Here is a 25057-nt window from a genome sequence, read left to right as displayed (position 1 = left end):
CTGCCAGGGCAGGTTTAGTTTAGATATGAGGAAGTGATTTTTTATGGAAAGAATGATCAGGCATTGGAATGTGCTGCCCAGGGAGGTGGTGGATTCACCATCCCTGGAGGTTTTCAAGCTGAGACTGGATGTGGCACTTAGTGCCATGGTCTAATAACTGCGGTAGAATTGGACTTGATGATCTTGGAGGTCTTTTCCAACCCGGTTGATTCCATGATTCTATGAAATAATCATTAATATTAAGTTTATTGAACAGCACAGTTATTCCTCCCAGTTTGGAGGAGTCTTTTTTTGCACATTGAGCACTCAAAACTCTAAGGTAACTATTTAAAAGCCTGGCTAGAATATTTCAACAATGCCACCAATCCTTGCTTTTTAGGTTGCTGATATGCAAGACTTGCACAACTTTTTCTAAAAGAATAATACAAACAGTTTAACATCCTTTGTCCTAACATGCAGCGACAGTGAAAAAACAAAAGAGTAGCAGCTATTGGATGCTGGTGTTGTCCATGATTCCTAGTTACTTTCTAAACATTGCACATTTTTCTACAATTAATGCAAATTAACTATCAGTCACACCCATTCCTGCCTAGTAAATTTGCATAAGTTTAAAAACACCACTCTTATTTAGATAATTATGTGTAAAAAAAAAAAACCCATCTGGTTTTAGAATTCTCCAAGACCTTTTTTTGTAAATTTCTAGCCAACATTAGCAAATCTTAAGATCATGCTGTTAAAGAAATAAAAATCACTTGTTTGAGAACAACTGGATGATTCTGCTCAAAACATTAACTGATGTTTGGATTTTGAATCCCATCATTAATCTTCCAACTGAGTAATGCAGCTAGAAGAAGATTCAAATATGAGGCACAATGTTACATAATGCGTTCAGAAAAGAATTCTGTAGTAAATGAAGGAGCAGAAGTTGTCACTGGGAGGCACAAAATTATTTAATTCAAGCCCCCATTTCATTTTGCCCCTAGAATGAAGTTTCTGATAAAGGCAAAAAACAGCCTACCAAGGAAAGACTCTATGTCAGGAACAGGTCCCAGGCCTTCCAGCAATTCATTCAGCAGGTCATTAGTCTCAGTGGCAATGGCATCCTGGTGTTCCAATAGTAGCTATAAACAAATGTAAATGAAGTCATCATCCAGAAAAATCTTTCCCAGTGTTCTTATACTTGAAAATAAATCTGAAAACTTAATGCTGAAAAACACAGGCCTAACATGATTGGGATTGTGGAGGATCCAAGGCAAGGAACATGCTTGAATTTGGACTAAGAGTTTAGAGTTGCCCTTGTACTAATATAGCTTGCCATGCTCCTCCAGCAATCGTATTTGGAATGCTGAATATTGCAGCTGAACAGGAGTTTAAGATTTGAGATTAGGACTATCAATGTGTCTCAGAGTAAAGGACGAAAAATCAGAGCATTTTGGTGCTGCATCCTTAATTTAGCACACAAAGGAATGAAGACGGAGTTGGTAGTCCATGGAAAGACACCTATTATCTGTATATCCATTGCAGTGGATTGCAATAGTGTCATTGATACAAAATATAGTTATTTCTGTAAGGTAAGAGAGAAACCAGCCATGCAGCACCTGCTGCTCTTAATGGACATGTTATGTTAGACATTAGACCCACTAAAAGGAATCTTTGATCAAGACTGGTGTTTACATATAACCACTGACCATAAACATACAGACAAAGGTCTATACCTTAAAAATTTAAAAGAACAGACAAAAATACAATTCAGGAAATATGTCTCTGGCAGAGTAGGTTATTAATTTTGACTTAAACAAAGGTAACTTACAATGTGGTCTGTTGTGAGTTGGGTATTCTACCTTTTCTATAGTTTATCTGGTAATATTTGTGAGAAGTTTTTGTGGGGTTTTTCAGGGGGTGGCACTGTTTCAGCTTGGGGTTTGGTGGATTTTTTGTGTTGGGGTTGGGGATACACAGAGGACACACTGCACGCCAGGAAACAGATAGTAATATCCCAGCTTTAGGAGAAACATGTGGTAAACATTCAACTTTCACCCCGATGAGTCATACAACCGTGCAGTTAATCTGTTCTTTACCCATGATAACAAACTGGCAGGATGCCACAGCTTCAGCCTTTCTAAATCAGACATTTACATGAGCTTCCAGTGAATCATATGACAATGTCACAGTCACAAAACACAATTTCTATTCTGTTCAGAGTCAAAGGAGCTTCTTCAAATTAGTGCCACTTCCTCATTCAAGACAGGAAAGTATTTTTAAGTGTAAGGTAGGAATGCCACATGAGATTAGAACAAAAATGTTCTTTTCCACCATCAGAAATTTTACATACTAATAATTATTCAAGCTGACGCTTTTGAATGGAAGCAGTCTTTTATTCCAGGAAAAATGCAATCTAATACTCAACTTCAGAAAATTTCAGAGATGAAGAAATTCCTTTAAAAGAAAGAATGAAAACTAAGCTTTCTCCAGCAAGTATTTGATAATCTGGTCTCTTTAGTCTGTTGACTAGTCTGTTTTTATTGACTTACTGAATGGGTATTGATAATTTCCTCAATGGAGATATATATGACAGGTTTGCTAAGGGTCACCATGTCAGAGTATTCATCAATATTGAATTTTTCCTCTGGTTCAGGAACATCACATGCTGCTTGAAAAAAATTCCTAAGAGAAAATGAGAAAGACTTCAACAATTGTCCCTTATAAATTCACTTTATTTAGCCTGTGTAAAAAACTCACAATCAAGTCTTTGATATTTCTCTTATAACCTGCAGTCTACCCTCACTGTTTCAAGCAATCTTTTGAAGGCAACACATCATTACAAATGAAGTGTTCTCTTTCCTGGACAGATGGTGAAAGGTTATTTTAAAGGTTATTTTTTTCCTCCGTATTCAACAAGGAGTGAAAACTTAGTAAATGTTAAACACTTAGAGAAATCTGTATTTAATGCTCCAGAAGTTATGAAAGGATTTCTACAGAAAGACCCTCTGATTTTATTAAGGTACTTTGTAGTAGGAGGTGTATGAAGAAGAAACTGCTTGAACTAGCTGCTCCAAATTACCATTTGGGAATGTTTACATTGCTGTTATGCAGAAAATGAGCTGCTCAAAATGATAGAAAAACGCAGTATTTATAAATATCAGAACCTCGAGAGTCAAAGGTGCAGAGCATGGTTGAAGTGTTAGTATGACTAGCATGTACATGGAGAACCAAGATCTGCTTCCCAAAATGACAGTGGGTGTCCCTCCAAGCTACTGACAACTTCAGGGATGTGCACATGCAACCATGTACCAACAAGGTCCTCCTGTCAGAGGACCACTTTGTTTTCCAAAGTGAGTGGACCTGAGTTGGAGCAGCAGGGAGAAACAGGGTATTAGATGATGCCCACAGGATTGCTCCAGGAGCCATGCTGCCTTCATTGTGCCAGCTCTGTGACGTTGATGAGGATGTTTCAGGCTCAGAAGACCTTTAAAGCACTAGGGAAAAAAACAGCCAACCAACAACAATGGGAAAGGGCTGGGATTCCTCAGTTTGGCGAGGGAAGGCTGAGGGGTACAAATCCAGTTGTACAAAAAAAAATCACAGTGGTGTTGGCATGAGATGGGCACAGAATATATTGATCAAGCCCAAAATATAATGGCCAAGAGGACATGCAATGAAACTGCAGGAAAACTTCAATTTTAACCAACAGGCAGCAAACTTACAAATCTTGCTATGGGAGGAGGGTGTGGAGGCAGGTGATGTCAAAGGTTTAGGAAGGGTTTGGACAAATTCCTGCATCAGTTCATAAATGCACAGTAAGATGTCTCACCAGGGCTAGCAGCTTTTAGCATAGTGAATATTGCACTTGCAGGTGCTGGATACAAGGGGAGCAGGCAGCTGAGGGTAGCCACGTCAGTGTTTAAGAACGGTTTAGTTAAATCACAGAGCTCAGGCATAATGCTCAGTTTTGTGTAAAGTTAGCTTAATTAGGAGAGGGATACTTTTGTAGTGGTCAAAGCCTGCTCTAGTTGGCCCTCTTTCATTAGCATTTGTTACTCCTGCTATAACACTTTCTATTCTATTGCTTCTTCATGTTCATATCACATCCTTAAATACTCCATTAAAGAAAATTACTAAGTTTAGGTATTCTTTTGTTCATGGCTGATCTTTCAAGGAAACCCATTGTGTGAACAGTACATTTGCTTTCATGAAGGGCAGATGCTAAAGATAGAACTTCTGAATGCAAGTTTGCCACAAAACTCAGCAATGCTTCAAAGTAATAACAGCAATCACACCAAAAAATGGGCAATAATCCCGAAGAACTCATGTCCCAGAGTGTAGCAAAACATGCGGTTTTCTATGACCGTGCAGGATAAATTAATGAATCTCTCAAAGGTGAAAGAATAAAAATAAAACCTGCAACTTTTTCCTGACAAATAAGGCTTTTTTCCCCTCAGACAAAACATTCACCTGTCCTCCCAGCTCAAAGGAGACATTGTTTCTGCTGGATAATGAATTACCTCACTTTGTTCTTAGCCTGTGTTTGCAGTTAAGGAAGTCTTTCTGCAACCAAGGCAGCAGAGATGATCTCAAGTTTATGCTCAAGCAGAAATACAACCAGTTACTCCAGCTCCAACCTTCCTCAGCAGTGAGCATTTCTCTTTGTGAGATTACTCAACATTTTTAACTCTGAGCAGAGAATTCCTGTCAACAAGGAATCCACCTGCTTTAATCATCCTAGAGAGCTCTTACTGTGTAGGTGTTTGTGAAGGCTTTACATACCTGAACTTCTGGTAGGTCTGTGAGAGGTAAGTGTTCATAGATGACAGATGTTCACTCTCTCCTTCAAAGAGTTTGTTAGAAGCAGCATGCTGGAGGACTTTGGCCACACAGCCTAGGTTCCTCCTCTGGTCAGGGTGTATCTGTCCCCCAGCTGTCATATCAATGATATCAAAACCATCAGGAGCAACAATGGCAGGGTTCATGTAGCGATAGTACAGAAGGTTGCCAACAATCTAAAAGAAAAAATTAAGAGATCTTCCCTTTGTATACAGTAATGACACTTTGCAAACATGAGCAATCATTTCTACTTCTAAATTAGACCATAGGTGCTGGTGCTAGAAGAATCCCTAAGATGCATGTGACCTATGTGGCTAAGAACCTGTGGTGTTTTACGTGATGTGCCTCCTACGACACCTCTGTGAACATGAGTTATGGACTTTTACAACCACATTTCCATTTGGCTTTAGGTCAGCTAATGCAAGGCATGGAGCTAAACACAACTCTTCTAGGTTTTACAAGGTTCAGCTCCAGGTGCTCATTCTCTCAAGTGCTACAGGTACTGACAGCATTTAATGCATTCATTGACAAGGGGCCCATTATTTCCTGTGAAGACTGCAACACAGCCCTACAAAGCTAGAGAACAGATCTTCCAAAACTGCAATTCCTACAACAATGTTACAGCAACTTGTGCAGATGCTGGCTTCAAAAAATTCCTGATCTCAGAAATGAGCAGGACTTTTCTTACTGCCATTTGCTTCATCTCATGTGTGGTTCCCTGCAGAACTTCCAACTTATACATTTAAAGGCTTTCAGGTCGGTGCCTTATGCTCCATTTACTACTTCACATTTCTTTTTATGCATTGAGCAAGTCTTTGATCTGTGTTGCAGAAATGATGGACAGAAATGCCCCAATAAGTGCTGCTTGGAAGGATTTCCAATATATTGTTACAACATAGAAGCAGAATTAATTTTTCAGCTGAGGAGTTTAAAGGTACCAGGATATACAGATACATCCATAACTATATTTGGCTTTTTTTTTTTTAAACAAACACTGAACAGAGTCTTTTGGTGCAACAACAGGGAAGTTCTATTGAAATTATTGCCTTGTATTTTTAGAATCATGTAATTAAACACTAATGGAAGGGTCTTTATTGAAGCCCAAATAGTTCCCATGTGAGAGAACTGTCAGTCTCTCACAGGCCTGTAAGGCTCATGGAGCTATTCCCCGCAGCTTTCTGAAGAGGCACGACAGCTTTGGTAGGATAGTGATAGTAAGTGTTCCAGCCCCATGCTTATCACTCACACCCTACTCTTCAGTCTGTACAGACATCATTCCTACAACTTTTACAAGCAACTTCAGTGTAACATAATGACCTACCTGAAGTTTGCTTTTGGGGAAGTTCCTCATTGTATTTAAATTACAAATTTCTTAATATGTTAATGGCTACAGGTGAGTGGGGAAAAATACCAAGGGAAAAAGAGACTAGTGTTCTCCATGAAAGGATTGCTGATGGCAAGGACCTCAGTACAGACCCAAGCCCCATGATGATGCAGATAAAGTCCAGCCTTCTAAGTACAGTTACTACCCAAAACAGGTTGAGCACTGTTTTACACAAGAACAGCTGAGCACTCAGATTAACATACTTATTAACACACCTAGCTGGTGACAACAGTTTCCCTCTCCCCTTCCACCACCCCCTTTACAACCCAATAAGAACTGCCAAATTCCTTTAGTAAATGCTGATGTTCTCAGTTCCTTAGTATCAATAAAACTCCCTTTTGGCATTAAAAGAACGATTGCTGGTAATTTGCCCTCAGAAGTCTACCTTTAGTAGTTCATCTTCTGTCGCATCTGGGAATTTTGCGTGGAGAGAGCTCTTCAGAACTTTGGCTATATATCTCATTCCATAACTGCATGTAGAACAGATGAAAAGGAAGAATATTGGAAAAGGCTTACACAGAATCATAGAGTTTTAAGGGTTGGAATGAACCTTATAGATCATCTAGTCCCAACCCCCTGCCCTGGGCAGGGACACCTCCCACCAGAGCAGGTTGCTCAAGGTTCATCCAACCTGGCTTTGAACACTGCCAGGGTTGGGGCAGCCACAGCCTCCCTGGGCAACCTGTGCCAGTGTCTCACCACCTTCACAGGGAAAAACATCTTCCTAATGTCTAGCCTAAATTCCCCTCCTTCAATTTGAATCTGTCACCCCTTGTCCTATCGCTCAAGTTTCTAACAAAGAGTCCCTCTCTGACTCCCCTATGAAACACAAAACAATCATTCTAGTCAGCTTAAGTTACTGGCTTTTCGCCCAGTCCCTTGAAACACAGAGTTGATAACGAGAAATAAACTTTCAAGTACAGGGAGAGGCTCCCCAGAGAGCTACAGCAGAGTACAGGTGGAGAAACCTCTCCCTCTAGTGGGGAAGTCATTTGAGAGTATCACAAGCCTTTGAAAGCATGGCAAGAATTTGAAAGGATCTCTATCATCGAATTTCAAGTGAAGCTTCACTGTGCACATGAACTGCAGCTTGGAGTGTCCTAACTCGCCACTTACGGCATCATATTGAGAGAAGAGAATATGGATGTGAGAACTTTGTCAGTAACTGCTCGCAAACTCTGAATCGATGATTCCAGTTTATTGACCACTTCTGTGTGTGTCAATGCTTGTTCTGTGGTTACATCATATGGCAATTTGCTGGAAAGCAAACAAACAGATATTAAACCAGGCTAAATGTATCTGAGAATAAAATACTTCTTTTTTCTTCACAAGGGCCATCAGTTGAACAAAATAAAAGTCAAATACAGCTGAAGTTGGTTAAGAAACAAGTCTCAGGCGTATTAGTTTCCTATTTTGGAGGTGAGAAGTTTGTTTAGGTGGGGTGCACATGCTGTCATGTACCTTCTCTTAATTACGAAAGGGCAATCCAAATAAGGCATGCATCCCCACATCCCAGTCCCAGCACAGCTTGTCCAGAGCCTGGAACACTACTAACATGCTGTCATAAAAACAGAGGAAAACACTAAACTGTTCCATAGCACTTATAAAGATTAAGTAATTCACTTTGGAACGTCATGACAAGAAAAGTGATCCCTTTTGTTGTTCAGAGTAAATTAAAGCACCTGTTTTTCAAGCACCTCTTGCCCAAACTGCTCACTATGCTGCAGAAAGATGGGGAAGGGATGTACGGGCATAAGTATAATTTCTCAGAGAAAGAATGGGAAAGCAGGACTGAGGGATTCTCCCTCACTGGACATAGTCAAGAACCATCTGGACACAATCCTGTGCCATGTGCTCTGGTATGGTCCTGCTTGAGCAGGGAGATTGGACCAGGTGACTTACTGTGGTCCCTTCTAACCTGATCCATTCTGTGATTCCTAATGAATTTAAACGGTACAGCATGTCCAGCTTCCTCACTCACCTGGCCTCACCAGTCTGCATTTCTAGCTGGTTTACCCATGACTTGTACACATCCACAGGACTAGTGTTGATGATAAGGGACTTGTCATCCATGATCTCCTTCACCACTGGGGCCAGGAGCTGGCGCAGAGTGTTCTGCCCACGAGCACCTCGGTTGAAGCTGACGACCATCTTAATGACAGTAGGGTTTCCAGTAACGATGTCCTGAATCTGGTCTACCTTAGAGCTGTATCAAGGGCAGAAGAGTTCTCAGCTCTGATTTATGTATCCAGTTATCCATGTTTTCAAAACCCACAGTTTTTAAATTATCCTACTTCTACCTCAAAACCTGCTTATACAGTCTATTTCTTAGGCTTTTATATAAAACAAGATTATAGAAACCGCCACCTGAGCTCTGTGTGTGTTATAGTAATGTTCCAAGAACACAGCATAGTTAGTGGCAGCTAATATGTACCTGGTTCAAACCCAAATGCTTGTTCAGTAATTTTCTGCATAACATAGGGAAAACAAGTGCTTTCTTCAGCCTTAAATACTCAGGCACAAATCCAACAAGGCCTAATGTCTATTTTTTCAAGCAATATTTTCATAGAAGAATATTTTTTCTGAATTGCAAATCACTTGAGTTTTGAGAACAAATTACTCTGAAAACAAATTTCTTTAGTAACAACAATATGTATGCAATCTTATGGTAATTTAAAGATGAGCTGTCAAATTCTTTTAGGTATGAAGCATTGGCTGAACTGTCGGCAACACGAATTAATGCTTTGTTGTGACTGCACGTACTTTATCTCCTCTTCTAGAGCAGTTTTGAAGAGTTTGAGAAGCAGATATTCTTCTCGCTGATTGGAGGCATAGTTGTATAGAGTAAAGATGACTGTGTCCATAAACTTGGTTGATTTGTTTTGTGGCATCTGGAAAATCAGCTTTGCCAGATATGTGGGATTGGTCTAGAAAACAAAGAAGTTACTTGCATACTGAAGTCCATGACAAACTACCCCCTTTGGGAGGCAGCTCTCTCTCCATTTCTGTTCATACCAAGAGCATTTATGTTGACCCCATTTGTCACTTTTCCATGCAGGCTTTATTTTCCTCCAAATCCTAATGCATAAGAAACACAATACTGCACAGCTAGATATCTGTGAGAAGCACCATTAAGGATTTTATTTGTAGTCCCTGGGGAGTAATCTGTGCATCTATGTATGCAATGACCATTTCCCAAGTTACAATGGCTATTTACCAAGACAACTTTGCACACTACGTGTCCACTTCAGAGTTAGAAGGCTTCTGGCCTGGGAGAATGTAAAATTCTACTAGAAAAATGCCAGTGAAGTGAGATAAGAAGAGCTCCAGGACAGATAGATTATATGCTGTCAGCTGCATTGCAGGCAACTTCCTTTCCACCACATAATGCACAGCAATAGTGACTTACATGAACTAAATTATATATGGAGGAAAACATTTCTCTTCAGCTTCAGTATAGACTGAAGTTATACTCAAGCTAAAACCAGCTATATTTGTTGCATGGTTTAAAGACAGAAAGGATGTTCTCAATCATAGGCAATACTAGAAGTTGGTCACAGTGTTTGCTGCAGTCTGCATGTTATTTGGAAATATTTTCATAATCACTACTACAATCATTAAAACAAAACATGCAGTATATTCCTAGTTTTTCTTTAGCAGTTTGCCACTATGTTAATTTTTACATTAAAATTTACCTGTAGCAGGTAGAATAAATGTTGGTAAGCCTCCAGCTTCTTTCTTCTCTCTTTACTCAAACCTTTGATCCCCTGTTTGTCAACCATAACCATCTCCTCCAGCTGACTTTTGCTCTTTTTGTTAAGTTTCTTACTGTGCAGTACCACATCCTGCAGGCAGATGATAAAAAAATCTAGATTATACATTCACAAAACAGGTAAATTGGAAAAAATAACATTTTCCCAACCATGTTAAAAGTGATATTACTCCTAGGGCCTTAATTAGGACCTTTGTATATTTTGCTGCTCTATTCACTAACCATTCTTCTGAACATCTTTATCTTGTCACCAGTATGACTTGCCAGCAATGACTGTATGGGACCTGATCTCCTGTGCAGACTCATTCATGACTAATTAACATTGAATAAGCTTTTCAATATGATGAGAAGTCTATTCTACCATATTTTACCACAGAAAAGATATAAAAGATTTTAAATTTTCCAAGTAATTACTGTTGTCCACAACTAGCAAAACACAGAATGACATACAGCTCAAGACAAGAGAACAACATCTAGCACAAGGCAGAAACATGCCAAGTGTTTAATTTACCAGGACTATTTAACTAATTGAGGAGGTGACTGAGCACAGGCAGAGGTTTCTCAGAGACATTGTGAAGTCTCCATTCTTGAAGATATTCAAAAGTCATCTGGGCATGGTCCTGGGCAACCTGCTCTGGGTGGCCCTGGTCGAGCAGGGGGATTGGGCCAAAAGACCTCCAGAGGTCCCTTCAAGCCTCAGCTGTGCTGTGATTGTGAAACCCCAAGCTCCTTCAACACTCAGTGCATGCTCCCAAGGGAGATTTAACAGAGCCTGCTGACCTGAAGAGTGATTCTGTTTTTCACCAGCAATCCAATCTTTATATCCATTAAGTTCAAATCCTTTTCCAGCTGTTGATTGGATCGAATTTTGGTAACCACTTCTTCCCTTAACCTCGTCACTTCTAGCTCTTCTTGAAAGTCTAAGTCACTTTGGTCCAAGAGGTAGGCAAATTTGCGCAGAACACTCAAGGGTGGATTTTCAGCACCAACTAGAGTTGAAGAAAATAGGCTTGTTAGTTGACATACTACTGAGCACCCTTAAAACCCTAAGGTAATTGATCACTGTGTGGAAGATTCCCGAAGTGCAGAGAGAAGTTTATGCCACTTAGAGCAATATTTTGTCATACTTTAAGAGTACAACTATGCAAAAAGTTTTCAGCTGTAGAACAACTGGTTTGCAAACCCTTGCATCTGCTTTTAAGTTGAATAGGAGACTGAGAAATCCCACATGAAAGTTAAAATAGACTGAACACTGTAACATACTTGTCCCCAGACAAACAGTATTCAACTGTTACCACTTACTTAGTGTTCTGTAGTCCTCCCTGGCTTTGTTTGCTCTGAGAAATGCTTGTATCTTCACAATTTGATCATTCTGAAAGAGAACAAGTTCAGGCAAAAGAATCCAGTTATGATACACTTCTTCTCAGAAACATACTGCAAAACCTGCACCCTCTTCCCTGAGCTTCCCAAAACTACTCATGCTGCCACATTGCCCTACTTCAAAGCTTCGTGTTCAAAATGGAGAAAGAGGACTCACGTGATCCTTGAAGTATTGCAGACGTTTCCTGTAAGCTCTCTTTGCCAGCCACATTTTGACCCATGACTGAATCTGAAAATGAAATAAAATCAAATGAAAACTTAGCAGACACTGCACAGACTTGTATGTTTTAAATCTGTTTCTGAAAGTCTACTCCTGCAGACATGCTGTTCTTGCATGCTCAGGACTATAGACAGCTCTGCCATCAGGCTCCTAGTGGCCACTGACCAGATTAAGGGGGTCCTACTGAAGAAGCAATTTGAGTTCAAGGTTCTGCCACCTGTGTGTAGTATTATCTCTGGAACTCATTTCTACCTTTGTCTCTCAGCTCTAAACCAGTCTCTCTCAGAAACACGAGATCCTGAAACAATATTCCACCCGTGACCTGTGCTCTAATCATGGCACAACCTCCCATTAGCATCTCAGAAAAGTGAACACTTCTCAGAAAAGCAGATTCGACAGATTTTAAGGAAATAACACATTCATCCCAATTGTTTTGTAATTTAGTATTAGGGAAATGGAAGTGTAAGGAGAGCTCTGTGATGAGCCCCTCAAATTCAGCAAAGCCTGATGGAAGTAAAAATCAGAGCTTTCAAAAGTAATTTGCTTAAGCTGTCAATGAAGCAACTTTCAACACCATGCAGATTTCTGGAAACCCTCTAGCTTGTGCTCCTAGACTGATTCCCAGCTGGTGGAGGATTAAGCCAAGGGATAAAACATATTCAGGCCCTAAAGCACATTGGGATTTTACCTTAACAACAGCAGCAACGTTGCCTTGAAGCACCTTTAATCTTTCAACATAGCTTTTCCTTTGCTTGTATCCTTTCCAGTAAGCCTATTTTATAGAAGGCAAGAGACCATTATCATAAAAAAGAAACATATTTATTAAAACAGATGTATATACACTAAAATCATTAACTGTTTATCTTATAGAGAAAAACTGCCACTGTGATAAAAGGATAACTGAGGTCTAAGTAAGCTTGCCTCTCTTTTTGAAGGTGCCTTGATACATTTCATGCTATTTTTGCCCAATCTCAGCACATTTTGTTGTCTAGTACCATTTCCTTCACTTCCTTCAAGTCATCTTTCCTCTTATCTCCAGTACACCCACATCCTTAGCAGCCAGTCACTCACATATGGAAGACTGACAGCTGTTGCCCATGTCTTGGCCTCACCTCGATCCCTGGAAAGGTGCTGGAGTGCCTCGCTCTGGAGACCATCTCTATCCACATGGATGACAAGAAGGTGACCACGAGTAGTCATCATGAATTCACTACGGGTAAATCATGCTTGGCCAACCTAATTTCCTACTGTGACAAAACCTCTACCTGGATGGATGATGGGAGAGCAGTGGACATTGCCCACCTTGACTTCAGCAAGGCTGTCTCTCACAACATGGTCAAAGACACACTCAGGAATGTGGACTGGATGAGAGGACAGTGAGGTGGATTGAGAACTGGCTGAGTGGTAGGTCCCAGAAGGTCATAACCAGTGACACAGGGTCTAGTTGGAGGCTGTCACCAAAGGTGTCTCCCAGGGTTCTGTACAGAGTCCAGTATTGTCTAACTTATTCTTCAATGACTTGGATGAAAGGACAGAGTTGCCTTCTCAGCAAGTTCACTGACAACACAAAGCTGGCTGGGAGCAGTGGCTGATACCTCAGAGTGCTGTGCTGCCCTTCAGAAGGACCTCAACAGGTTGGAGAGATGGGCAGAGAAGAAGTGCCTGAAATTCAACAAGGGCAAGTGCAGGTCCTGCACCTGAGGAGGAATAACCTTGAGCACCAGTACAGGCTGGGGCTGACCTGCTAGAAAGCTGCTCTGTGGAGAAGGACCTGGAAATCCTGGTGGACAACAAGCTGTCCATGAGCAGCAGTGTGCCCTGGGGACCAAAAAGGCCAATGGAATCCTGGGGTGCATTTGGAAGAGTACTGCTAGCAGGTTGAGGCGGGGGATCCTGCCTCTCTGCTCAGCCCTGGTGAGGCACATCTGGAGTGCTGTGTTGAGTTCTGGACTTCTTAGGGCAAGAGAGACATGGAGCTCCTAGGGCAGAGGGCAGCAGAGGGCAACAAAGATGTTGAAGGGACTGGAACATCTCTCCCACAAGGAAAGACTGAGGGAGCTGGGGCTGTTCAGTCTCAAGAAGAGATGACTAAGAGGGACCTCATCACTGTCTACAAGTATCTGAAGGGGCAGTGCCAAGAGGATGGATCAAGCTCTGCTCCAAGGTGCTGAGCAGTAGAACAACAGGAAATGGGCAGAAACTGATGTACAGGAAGTTCCACCTGAATCTGAGGAAGAACTTCTTTACTGTGAGGGTGAGCACACATTGGAACAGATTGCCCAGAGAGGTCATGTATTCTTCCACAGTGCAGATATTAAGAACCACCTGGATGCAATCCTGCACCCTGTGCTCTACGATGACCCTGTTTGAACAGGAAAGTTGGACCAATTGACTCAGTGTGGTGCCTTCCGGCCTTAACTAGTCTCTGATTTTTTACATCCAAAAGCTCTGCCCTACCTAGCTACCTGGACCCACATTATTCTTACCCTGGCCTCTTTGCCAAGTATATGGTTTTCCAGAGTCACTCACTATCTCGTGCCACAGATAATAACATCCCAGTTCCATCCGTGCTCTCCATTTGCTAGCTCAGAAGCAAACTCTTGGCAAGGAACCCAACAACAGGGAGAACAGATACTCTTGCTGTGTTTGCTGCACATTGCCTGTCATCTCTATCCAGCCAGTGGCACCAGCCTTGTCCTCCCCTTGTTGTCTTTCCACAAGTCATTTCTATTTTCATGCTCAGAGAAAAAAAATGGAGAACAACTTTATTTACCTACATTTCTCCACATTTTTAAGCCTATTCACATACCTTGAATTCCTCCAAGTACAATCCTTTACTGGGCTCAGACACAGTGTCAGAAAATGAAAAGTCAATCCCAAAAACAGCTACTAGTGGTAAAGGTATTTGTCATAATGATTTGCTAAACAAAGTTACTGTAGAGTAAAAAATTCAGTTGTACATTTTTCCTCGGTTTTGTTTTTTTTTGGGGTGGTGGCGATGGTGCGTTTGATTGTTCTTCAAGACTGGAATAAATTGCTCCTATTTCACCATTTACAACCAGTGTGCATGTATGTGTAAGTGTTTGCACCCTCAGCAGAAAGTTCCCTTTATACTCCTTTTGGAGTTCAGCAAACTGAAGACATCCAAGAAATACTGCCAGAGAATATCAGGGTGGCTGCCACTCCCTATCCAGCTATGACTTCATGGAGCAGAGGCAAACCACTTCCAACCGGGGATAGTCCAGAAAGGAATGTGTTTCTTAAGTCATGCCTTGCCAAGGAATTTTCACCTCGATACTCAACAAATATCTTCTGGTCTTTTCCTGTGCATAGCTAGGTGAACCACACAAAAACCTGAGCACGTCAGAACAAAGCCAGGGCTGAGTAATTTTGAGCTTTTCCCAGAGTGGGAAAAGGTGGATACGATCCCTTCTTTTACAACTGGATAGTTGCTACATGAAGTCACATGTAATTGCAGATGTAGAAGTTTAAACTGCTGCTAATGAAAACAGGGAGACAGATCTATTTGAGAATTTGATAGTCATCAGCCATATCACCATTTACATGCAGAAAACTGCCCAAGCCATGTTACCCTCTTGTTCTAGAACAATACCTGTATTTTGATGGCAGATGGCTCCTGGTTTTGAAGATATGCTTTTCTCTCCTGATAGTTTTTTCTGACTAGGAATCCCCTTGCTCGGGCTTGCAGCTGAACAATGAGATTTTCATTAGCAAGCCAGAGCTGCTCTCGATTGTAATCTGCTGTAACTTGCCCAACAATGTTCTGTTAAGAGATCACGGAAAAGAAGATCATTTAAAGGCAGAAAGAAGTCAACCCAAAAGCATCCTGGAATTTGGTCTGTATTCTCTCCATCATCTCTGCATCTTACGTTCACCCTATCCAAGTGCCTCTGATTTACCCCTGGATTTTACTCAGTAAGAAGGAAGAGCTACTTTCCTACCACTGAACTGTGTACAAAGGATAACTGGACTTCTATCAAGCTTCAGTTGTTCAAATGGATATGCTATATTAAGAGAGTATTTTTTCTTATACTTTAGGAGAGTTTCCTAACAGTCACAAGTTTTTTGTGCAAGTCAGACATCTAGAAATACTGACTCAGTGAGTTCTCTTTTGAGAAGCACACTCAGGTACTGCTGCAGTCAGGATTTCAGGAGGACCTACGCTGTGATTTGAGCTGTTTCTGTAGAGGTGTAATCCTGTAACCTAGATGAGCTGCATCAGAGCAAAAACGAAAAAAAAATTGTGCAGTAACTTATGTGATCTGCTTTGTTTTAAGTTATATTTCACACTCAGGCAAAACCTCTACAGTAAGGGAGTTTAAGTAGCACACACATCCTATTGAATTTGGAGATAAAAGAATGCTGTCAGAGGATCAGATTTAAACATAAAATGGTGGTTCCACTTGCACCCAAATACTTCATGAAACTCCTTGTTGTAGGCCAATGCAAAGTTGAAACAAACTGAAAGGATATGGAAGCAACCATGCTTCCCTCTGTTGGTGTCTGCTGGTGGCCGTGAATAGGAATGCTATAACTTCCAGTAAGGAAATCCCTAAATCATTGCCAGACACCAGACAGGAGGCTTTGCTATCACTATCTACTTAGACTTAAGATGCTGCTTTTGCTAGAAGCAGATACTGATAAAGTGAGTTCAGTTTCACCCACCTCAGCCTCTTCCCTTGATATTCCCATGTCTCATACTCTCTCTCTCAAATGTTTATGTTGCATTTGCAACAAAAGCAAATGTTTCATCCACCTACCTGGATTTCTTCACCAGTTAGCCATGAAGTTTTTGGTACAACTCCTACAGGGGCAGCACAGGTACCTTCCTCATTTTGCACATTGTAATAGTAATCATACATGCCTTTCATTACAAGTTTAATCCATGGACCTTCACTGGAACCTAGAAGCAGTATATACATACCATTAGTACACATTTGTGCCCTGTTTCACTGATAAATTGCAGCTCTCCCTACCCATTTCCCCTGCCTGCATTTGTTGTGAAGCCATTTTGTATGCAAAATCACTCTGTATCTTGGGCTGGATTGTAGTAAGGATTTTAAAAATACCCTGTTAGGTGGATCAGGATCATTCCTCTAGAGTAACACAGCTCTGAGGTTAGTGAAACAGGTATGAGGTAGTACAGATCCACTGCCAGCCTTTTCAAACCCCAGCATGCCAAGTTAGTGCTCCTGAAACTGTGCTACACCTTCCATCATCACTCAGGTAAGCAGAACTGAGACTATGTTTATAAAAAACGGTTTTGTGTTCTGTCCAAACGCAGGACTTATTTGACACTTACCTCACACAGGACATTTCCCATATCCACATCATTGTCTTGTTTAGTGCTTTGGTAAACAAGTCTGTATCCTGACAGGTAGGAAAAGCCTCATTTCCTCATGAACAAAAGCCCCCAAGATAAAGCTGGTAAGGTCTGTCCTCAAAGCACTCATGTTGTGCGATGAAACATGACTATCTACTGTCAGAAAGTGTACTACATTGACAGTAACTATTTCTTTAACTGATGGCTAATTTTGGCTGCTGTTAGCTATGGGCAACTTTGTAGCTCTAACGTGACAAAACATCCCATCATCTTTCCAAGGGCAGATTCTAGCCCCAGCTTTTGCTGGTAACTACTGCTGTGGCAATACACACGGACCATAAATAAGCTGCGGGCACTGTCAGGGCCTGACTTGATCTTTGACAGCAACCTGCAAGGCTGAATTGTTTAGTCTAACTCTTCTCTGCACCTGCTAGTGGGGGAAAAAAAAGTAGTATCAGAGAGCAATATGGTTTTCTGAGAGGATGGACTAGTCTATTGACACTCACAGAGAAGCTGCCCTGAATTCACTCAGAGGCTGGTTTGAGATTCTAGAAAGTCTAAACTAGACTCTGGAAACCACTAATTTCTCACCATGTACTGTGGTCTGAATGATGTGTGCAGGAGCTCAGCAACACATAAAAAGCACGTGGAAAAGTATATTTATCAAAAGACTTAAAACCAGCAGCTGTCTTCCTCAATTTACAGTGATTGTGGCTAAACCTGTTCTAACTTTCTGGTTGCCTCAGTGATATGGAAACATGGAACTGTTCTATTCAGGAAGGTTTTTACCTTCTGTAGTTTTCAGGTTTTTGGCTTCAGAGAGGTTCCTGAAGTAGGCTTCAGCACACTCAGGAATTACTCTTAATCCAAACTTGGACTGCAGTACCATCAGGATTGACTGTGAATCACCATTCTCCAAGCACTTGTTAGTCACTGATGTTCCAACAGCCACTAGGATAAAATAATGACAAAGAAAATTAAGTGTCTCGTACTCTATGCACCCATAACTCTAGCCTCTAGCAGCATTGAGAATGGACTTCTAAGACTAGAACACACAGGCAGCATGACATACACAGCAATTCAGTGCTTTACCCATTTGCAGCCTGCTTCATGCTTGGAAAGACAAGTATTTTTGAAAAGAGCAATTGTGTTAGGTAGAAAATGTGTGCTCCGTCCGGACTGAGATGCAGACATAGCAAGAGTGGTTTTGAGGGCATAGCTGCCCCCATCAAGTGACACAACCAGCTGACAGTAGGGCAGAGGTGAGGATGGCCAGTACCCACACACCCAGCCTGTCCTGACAGGCTGATCACTTGGGAACCTTCTAGAGGTGCATGTTGTCATTCAGTTACAAGTTGTAAACCTTAACATTCATTTATACTGTACAAAATGGGAATTAAAACCAATTGCCTCAAGCAAATTCTTGCAGCAACCCAGTCAGCATCCTGAAGCTACCCTTTTCCTTTAACTCACCTTCAGGAGCTTGTTTAAAGTTTGTTTGAAGCAAATTCATGGCCCTGAATTTACCAGAGATGCAGGTTTTACTTCCAGGGCACATAAAAGTGCCCTGAGGTGATGCTGTGAAGCATGTGCAAACTTTGAGATTATATAACATTACCCATATTCTAATTCAGGACTTCCTAAGCATCTCTTGCTTTGTGCAGGTCCCACCACGACTGAAGAAGCTGATACCACCACTGACAGAGTGTGGAAGCACATGACACTTCAAAAGTGCCAGATGGCTGCTTTAGAAGTGGCTGGTCTGGTCATTAAAAATCTTTGTTCACATCTAAATTCAAGATCCAAGCACAGAGGAACAAGTGAAGACATATGGCTGGATCATACACATCATATACTGGTGTAAGTGAATCTGCCTATGTTTGCATCCCACAATTGTACTTGATACCACAACACCAAACACTTTTCCTGATCTTGTGTCTATTCAGACCAATACAAGGTCCCTGCACACACTCAGTACTCTGCCCACACAGGCCTGGCCCAAAGGACATTCAGTATCAGAAATCTACTAAAGAGGCTACACAGACACGAGACTGAGCAAGCAGGAGAGGATTTCAGCAAGATAAAGTTATTTTTTATGGTTAGTTTGACTAAGGTGGAATGGCTAGGCTTTAGCTAGACAGATCAATCTAAAAATATACTGTCAGCCAGTTGAGAAACAAAGTGGATGCACAACACCACACCACCACCATCTGGATCCCTATCAGATAGCATCCTGCTCCCTGTGCTTTGAAACAGACCCCTGACAAGGACAGGCACACTCTCCATAAGACTGGAGACATCTCTGTACCACTGCTGTGGCACTGTGATGCCCAGGCATCTGGCCTCAGCAGCAATAAAGCAGGAAAAACTGGGAAGCCGCAAGTTACCAGCTGGCTGTGGCTGGCCCGGGGGACTCTGGGGTCTCAGCCCTACCGATACACCACCCCATGTGCCGTGTCAACTCTGTTGAAGGCTTTCCTTCCTCCTTTTCATCATACAGTTATAGGTGCTTTAAGCTATTGTTAAAAGGACAGCAAACACACAACTTAAGCTGAGAGTTGTTTCTGTAGGTTCACTGCCATCTGGCTTTTCTCATCTTTCAGTTAAACATGCTTTTATGTTTAAAGGAAAATATAAGACAAATGTTTAGTAGGGAAAAAAACTCAATTCAGCAGAAATTATTCCCTTCTATTTAAGTGCTAGCAATTAATAGTGATGGTATTGCTGTACAGAATGGCTGTGTGGGCCCTGGAAAGCTACAAGACAAAGGCTGAGATAGAGTTCAGCCATCCCCAGCTGCAGGAGAACTGTCAGCTCCAGACTGCTCCTGGATCAACACTGTGAAGGTCTGTTTTCCACACCCACCCTCCCCTCAGACAGCTGTGACATACAAAGCTACAGTTGTCTGGTGTGAGAAGTCTGAACTCTCAATAGGGCCAAAGATCAGCTTTTTCCTATAACTTGGACTCTTGTGACAGATAGACTCTTCCTGTGCAAGACTAAGCTCAGTATCTGAGTCTATTTCTGAAGGCTATACAGCTGATAATTAGCCAATCTCATTTTGTCTTCCACTAAGATAAGGAGCACAATGGTGGAACTGACTCAAGAAGTGAAGCAAGGTGATGCAAACCACAGAGCAAGCACCACAAAGAATTAGGAGATGCACCAGCACTAACTGAACACTTCTCCCTAAATGAAGATACAAGATATAGAGTTCTTTTCTGACAGGGAAGACTGTAAAAGTCTTTTAAATTTTTAACATTGAACTATTTCATATTTATGTAGGGCATATAAATTAGTTTGGAGGTGATCCAGATTCCATACAGCTGCCAGTTCCTTCTCTTACTTTACTGCTTATTTTATTGCCATTACTGTAGCAATCCCAGAAAGACTTTTTTTGACTGAAAAATAAATATTTTACTGCCTTGCAGCAGTTTTGGAGCAGTTTGCCTTTCAAAAAAGAGCATCTGAGACAGAACAAACCAAAGTCCGTTTCCAAGTTGTGATCAAGCTGAACTTTAAGTTTAGACTATGTGAACACAACATGAAAACTTCCTGAGACAGGATGTGTTGGTTATAGGAAGTGTCAGGTTCTGTGCCATGGGGAAATTTTAAATCTCAGTTTTTAGCTGCAAAAACCTTCAAGCACTTCTGAAGAATGTGCTGTGCTGACACTGCTTCCTTTCAACCCAGAGGGTAGAGAAGATCAGCAGAGTTTTTCCTACAAGTAACATGTTAAAACAGTTCCACTGAGCATCCTTGGTTGTGAAAAGCTGTGCTTTTACTACCGACAGATGATATGAAAAGATTTTACTACAACAACTAGGCAGTGGATGGAGCAGTGGCTTACTATTAGCAACACTGCATGGTATTGGTATGTGAATTATGCTGTGCTGATTTCTGCAGGTCATTTGTGCTACATATTCTTAACGCTTTTATGCCAATGAACACAAACAAGGATGTTTTGAAGTTGCTCTTTAGGTTTAATTAACATCTGTTTATAACCTACACATTTCCTTCCCTTCTCTGCGCTCAGATGTTTCCTCATGGCTCCGGGTGGCATTGATGGGAAGCTGCTTTTGTCCACAAAAGAAGGTATCAGTATTCCTCAGTACAAGAGCTTGGTTAAGACATTGTGTGTGTGTCTGATCCTGTCTCAGAAAACACAAGGGAGATGGTTTCCACTAGGGATGTGTGACCTGTAAAAGTCCTTCAGCAGCCTTCAGTGTGTCTGACTTGTTACATGAAGAGTTAATTAATTGTTCAATTCTAAAGCAACAGTAATGCTAAATGCAATGTTTGTACAGCAGGGATAGCTATTTGTAAAAGCAAGCTGTGTTTGTTTTCTTCCACCCACAACTTCCCAAGCACTAACTGCTGATGTACCTGCGAGTGCACAGCCTGCTGCACTGCACTAAGGATGGCTAAGCACAGCCCTGCAGGAGTGCACTGATTTCAGCTGTTGTATTCATAAGGTCCTAAGGTACAAAAAGAAGGCAACTCTGACTCACTCCAAGCCAAGTCAAGCAGAAGGCTAACCAATACCCAGTGCCAAGCTACCAGCCTCAGTTGGTCTGCACTGGCAGCAACAGGCAGGCAATGCCACCACATTCTCCAGAGTGCTCCACGCACCCCTAGCCACACTTGCTTCTTTATTACTTGCTTAAGTTTGTTAGGAGTAGTTGTCTAAAATTATTATGTTCAACCCAGATGTTGATAGAAGGTGTTGAGAGTATTCAGTACATAATACTCTGACAGGATAAGCCTCAGCATTTTTCCTACAGGTGTCCTCTTCCTTATAGATTGAAAGAACATGCACTTCTCAAAAACAAAAACAGAATAAACCCACAACAGCTGAGTTCTCTTTTTACCCTGCTTTTAAAGTTAAAATGTTCCTAATTTTTGTTTGTTAGCACTTCATGAAAGACATTATAAAGCAAAGCTGCAAACAAAAATTTGCTGTTACAGCATGCATCAAGATTTTAGTCTTACGTAAGAAGAATAAGCTCCTGAAGAGCATATGTATCTCATTCATGTGTCTTGGGAGCTGTGTGAAGATACAGTGACACTAGAAATCTCAGTCATGATATTAACCTGTATAACCAAATTGACTGAATTATTTGTCAAGCCTTAAAGATTGCTTTAGATAATAAAACTAACACCACTCCTGTAGTTCTAAGTCACCCCAGTTTCAGTATGACAAGGAACATGCATCCATTTCTTTTCAAGTATTTAAAGGGCTTCCACTCTTCCCTGAAGTGGCAGTAACAAATCACCAACTTCAGTTTCTCAAGACTAAGATAAAACAAGAGCAGTACAAATGCAGATTAATTCTTACAGATTAATGCTTCTTTTATGTTGTTATTGCCATCGCTGATCCCTTTTTGTATTTCATCCAGCCACAGAAGTGCTGAGTCATCTTGGGTTTCCTGGAAAAAAAGATAGAAAAAAACCTTGAGAAAACTGAATTATCAAAGGAGTTGTCTGAATAAACTGATACACCTCCAATGTAGAATATCCTCTTGCAAAGCCCTTGGACACTAAAATGAATTTGACTGCTTAAAATCAGCGATGAAACACATGCATAGTCTGACCTGAATAAACTCCTGTTCAAATGTAAAGCTCTGAAAGTTCTGAGGCATAGAAGAATTCACTTAAATACCAGTTTTTGGCTGTAAAACCTTAGGGATCTTCTGAATAATGTGCTGTGCTGACACTGCTGACCTAGAATTCATCCTGCTAAAGACCAATTACAATTTTGAGTGAAGCTAGAAGTATTTTAATTTCCATGATACGTTGGCAAAGCAGTCTGAGTGACACATAAACCCACACAGGCAGCACTGTGATCACAGCATGGTGAGGACAAAGAAGAAGACTGCAGGAAGTTGGCTGTCCTTCAAAATCCCTTATTTGGAAAGGATCCCTGTGTATACTTGAGTACACATTACCTTAGAAAACAACAGTGAAAACTCACACAGAAAGACAGCTCAGGTTTAGTAATGATGACTTAGCTCAAGTGGTAAATGTTTCTGGAATTAAGCAGCAGAGCAGGTACTGCTCTTCTTGGCATTAAACCCAAGTTAAAACAGAAGGTGCAGGGAAGTGGGTTCAACACCAGTAAACAACCCTGCTGCCCATGTTCACAGGTGAACCAACACTTCAGCAGAGCAAATAGGGGTTTGGAGCTAAAATAACATTTTAAATCCAGTAGGTGGGGGGAAAATTCATGTTGTAGAGGAAATAGGAGTGTCAGGTCTATAACAGCCTAATGAGAAACTGGAATGTACTCATTGATAAAGATCTAGTAGTACATACACACAAATATTTCAGGAAAAAACCCAGCTAGAAACACACTCTAACACAGTGTGGACAGAGAATATCAGCTTTGCAATGAATATCCCTGGTTGAGCACTGAGCCAAAGATCTGAAATCCACAGAAATTACAAAGATAAAACATGGTGAGAAAGCAGGGTAAAATCCACATGCTCTTCAGTTTGCATCATATATATAAACAGAGGAGCAGATATAAAAAACATCAAGTAGCGTCAGACAATCGCAGCGCAGTGGACACACTGCACATTTCTCTAAAAGAGAGTTAGAGTTAACACTCAAAAAAAGTGTCTATTAAATTCCCAAACTACAGCTGGCATTATTGAGAAAAGGACTGAGACACTGAAAAGAATTCCTTATGTGATATCCAACTTTAACACATTAAATACAAGAACAGACACAAGATAATGTGCTCGAGCCAAGCAGAGTTTATGCTGAGCCTCACCACTAGCTTGGAAGCTAGATCAAGACTTGGGTTAATTTTGCCTGCAGAAGTAAGCTGCTGTTGTTTGGCATTCAAGGAGGAAAAAAACCCAACCAAACAAACAAAAGAAAGGCAAAAAAAAAAAATCCAGTCAGAGAAAAAGGAAAGTATCAACAAAACAGCAGATGAAAATAGGGGAAAGGTTTTAGAGGTTGCAGGCTGTAGGGAGGTGGGAGCTATCTGAAGGGAGGCAGCAGCTGGAATGAAGGAGCCAGACGACTAGCAGTGGGTTGAGAGGCAGAAGGCAAAGTAGAACGCAGTTTTCTTAAGGAATGTTTGTATGTTTGGCTTCTTTCCACCTTCGCTATAGACTGAGATCACACTCCTCTCCAAGCCTGGCTTCTTTCTTGAGGGGCGTACAGATCCAGCCACATGACATTTCAGTCTCTGGACTAAAACCCTTGAGGATTTACTAAATGCACCCTTTGAATTTTTCCAGAAAACACCTTTTCAACCCAAATATCTGTGTGTGCAAATTCCAGCAGAAACCTGCACATCAGCTTCAGACTCGTGGTGAATTAGGAGTTAAATTGCTACTGCAAAGCAATTTTATCTCTGTGTCGGGCAGAGGCTGAAACTGAGTCATGTGTGCATATTTGGATACGTCACACCCTCTCCTGTAGGAGACAAAGAACAAATTAGCTCCTTACCATAAACCACATGCTTACAGGATGCTCCTGGAGGACAGATCAATCACTGTGTAGTCCCTTACAGGAAGAGGGGAAAAAAAGCCCCACAAAACAGCCCCTGAGATGAACTAGACCAGCACCGTTGTTTGGCTAGCTGGATTTCAGAGACTACAATGAAGACACTGCTTTTCACTGGACTGCTCTCTCTCACCTCCAGTCTTTGCACAACAGGTGAGTTATGCAGTATCTATTCCCTATTTTAGTCAATAACATGGCCTTTTTGGTAATGCTGACCTGAAATGGGTTGCACATGCATCATACAGAAAACTATACCCTAGGAAGTCTTATTTAAAGCAGATTTTTATTCTTTAATTTCAGTGACACCTTACCTCTCCCCAGTCATTTTCTATAAACAATTTAAGTGAACTTCATGCACTTACTGAAGACATCTTTTATCTAGGATTTCTGTGGTTATATGGTAATTTTAAACCTGCAGAGTCTTGTTCTTCCTGCCTTAAAATGTTCAACAGAATTAGAACTTCGCAGATGGTGTTACTAGAAGGAAATGCTCAGATAGCTATTACGATTAAAATAACTAAAGGAAATGATCAAATAAGCCTCTTTTTATTTTTTCCTCTCTGAAATTAAAGGTGTTTTCAAACCAGGCTCTTTTTGAAACGCTGGTGTGCATAT

General features: G+C 41.1%; 1 protein-coding gene across 1 annotated transcript; it reads right to left on the bottom strand.

Annotated features, from left to right (window-relative positions):
- Positions 1-1018: 1018 nt before the first annotated feature.
- LOC103810617 (ras GTPase-activating-like protein IQGAP2) lies at positions 1019-22350 on the bottom strand (the record flags this gene model as incomplete). Its single annotated transcript, XM_009083525.1, has 16 exons — positions 1019-1121; positions 2532-2664; positions 4765-4997; positions 6591-6675; positions 7322-7462; positions 8187-8411; positions 8969-9132; positions 9901-10050; positions 10758-10966; positions 11280-11349; positions 11515-11586; positions 12266-12349; positions 15191-15361; positions 16359-16501; positions 17711-17872; positions 22260-22350. Coding segments are annotated over 16 exons (2236 nt in total), but the record flags the coding sequence as incomplete, so codon positions are not given.
- Positions 22351-25057: the final 2707 nt, after the last annotated feature.

This window comes from Acanthisitta chloris, unplaced genomic scaffold (genome assembly GCF_000695815.1).
Source record: "Acanthisitta chloris isolate BGI_N310 unplaced genomic scaffold, ASM69581v1 scaffold13901, whole genome shotgun sequence".
NCBI lineage: Eukaryota > Metazoa > Chordata > Aves > Passeriformes > Acanthisittidae > Acanthisitta > Acanthisitta chloris.
This window is presented reverse-complemented; position numbering and strand designations above follow the sequence as displayed.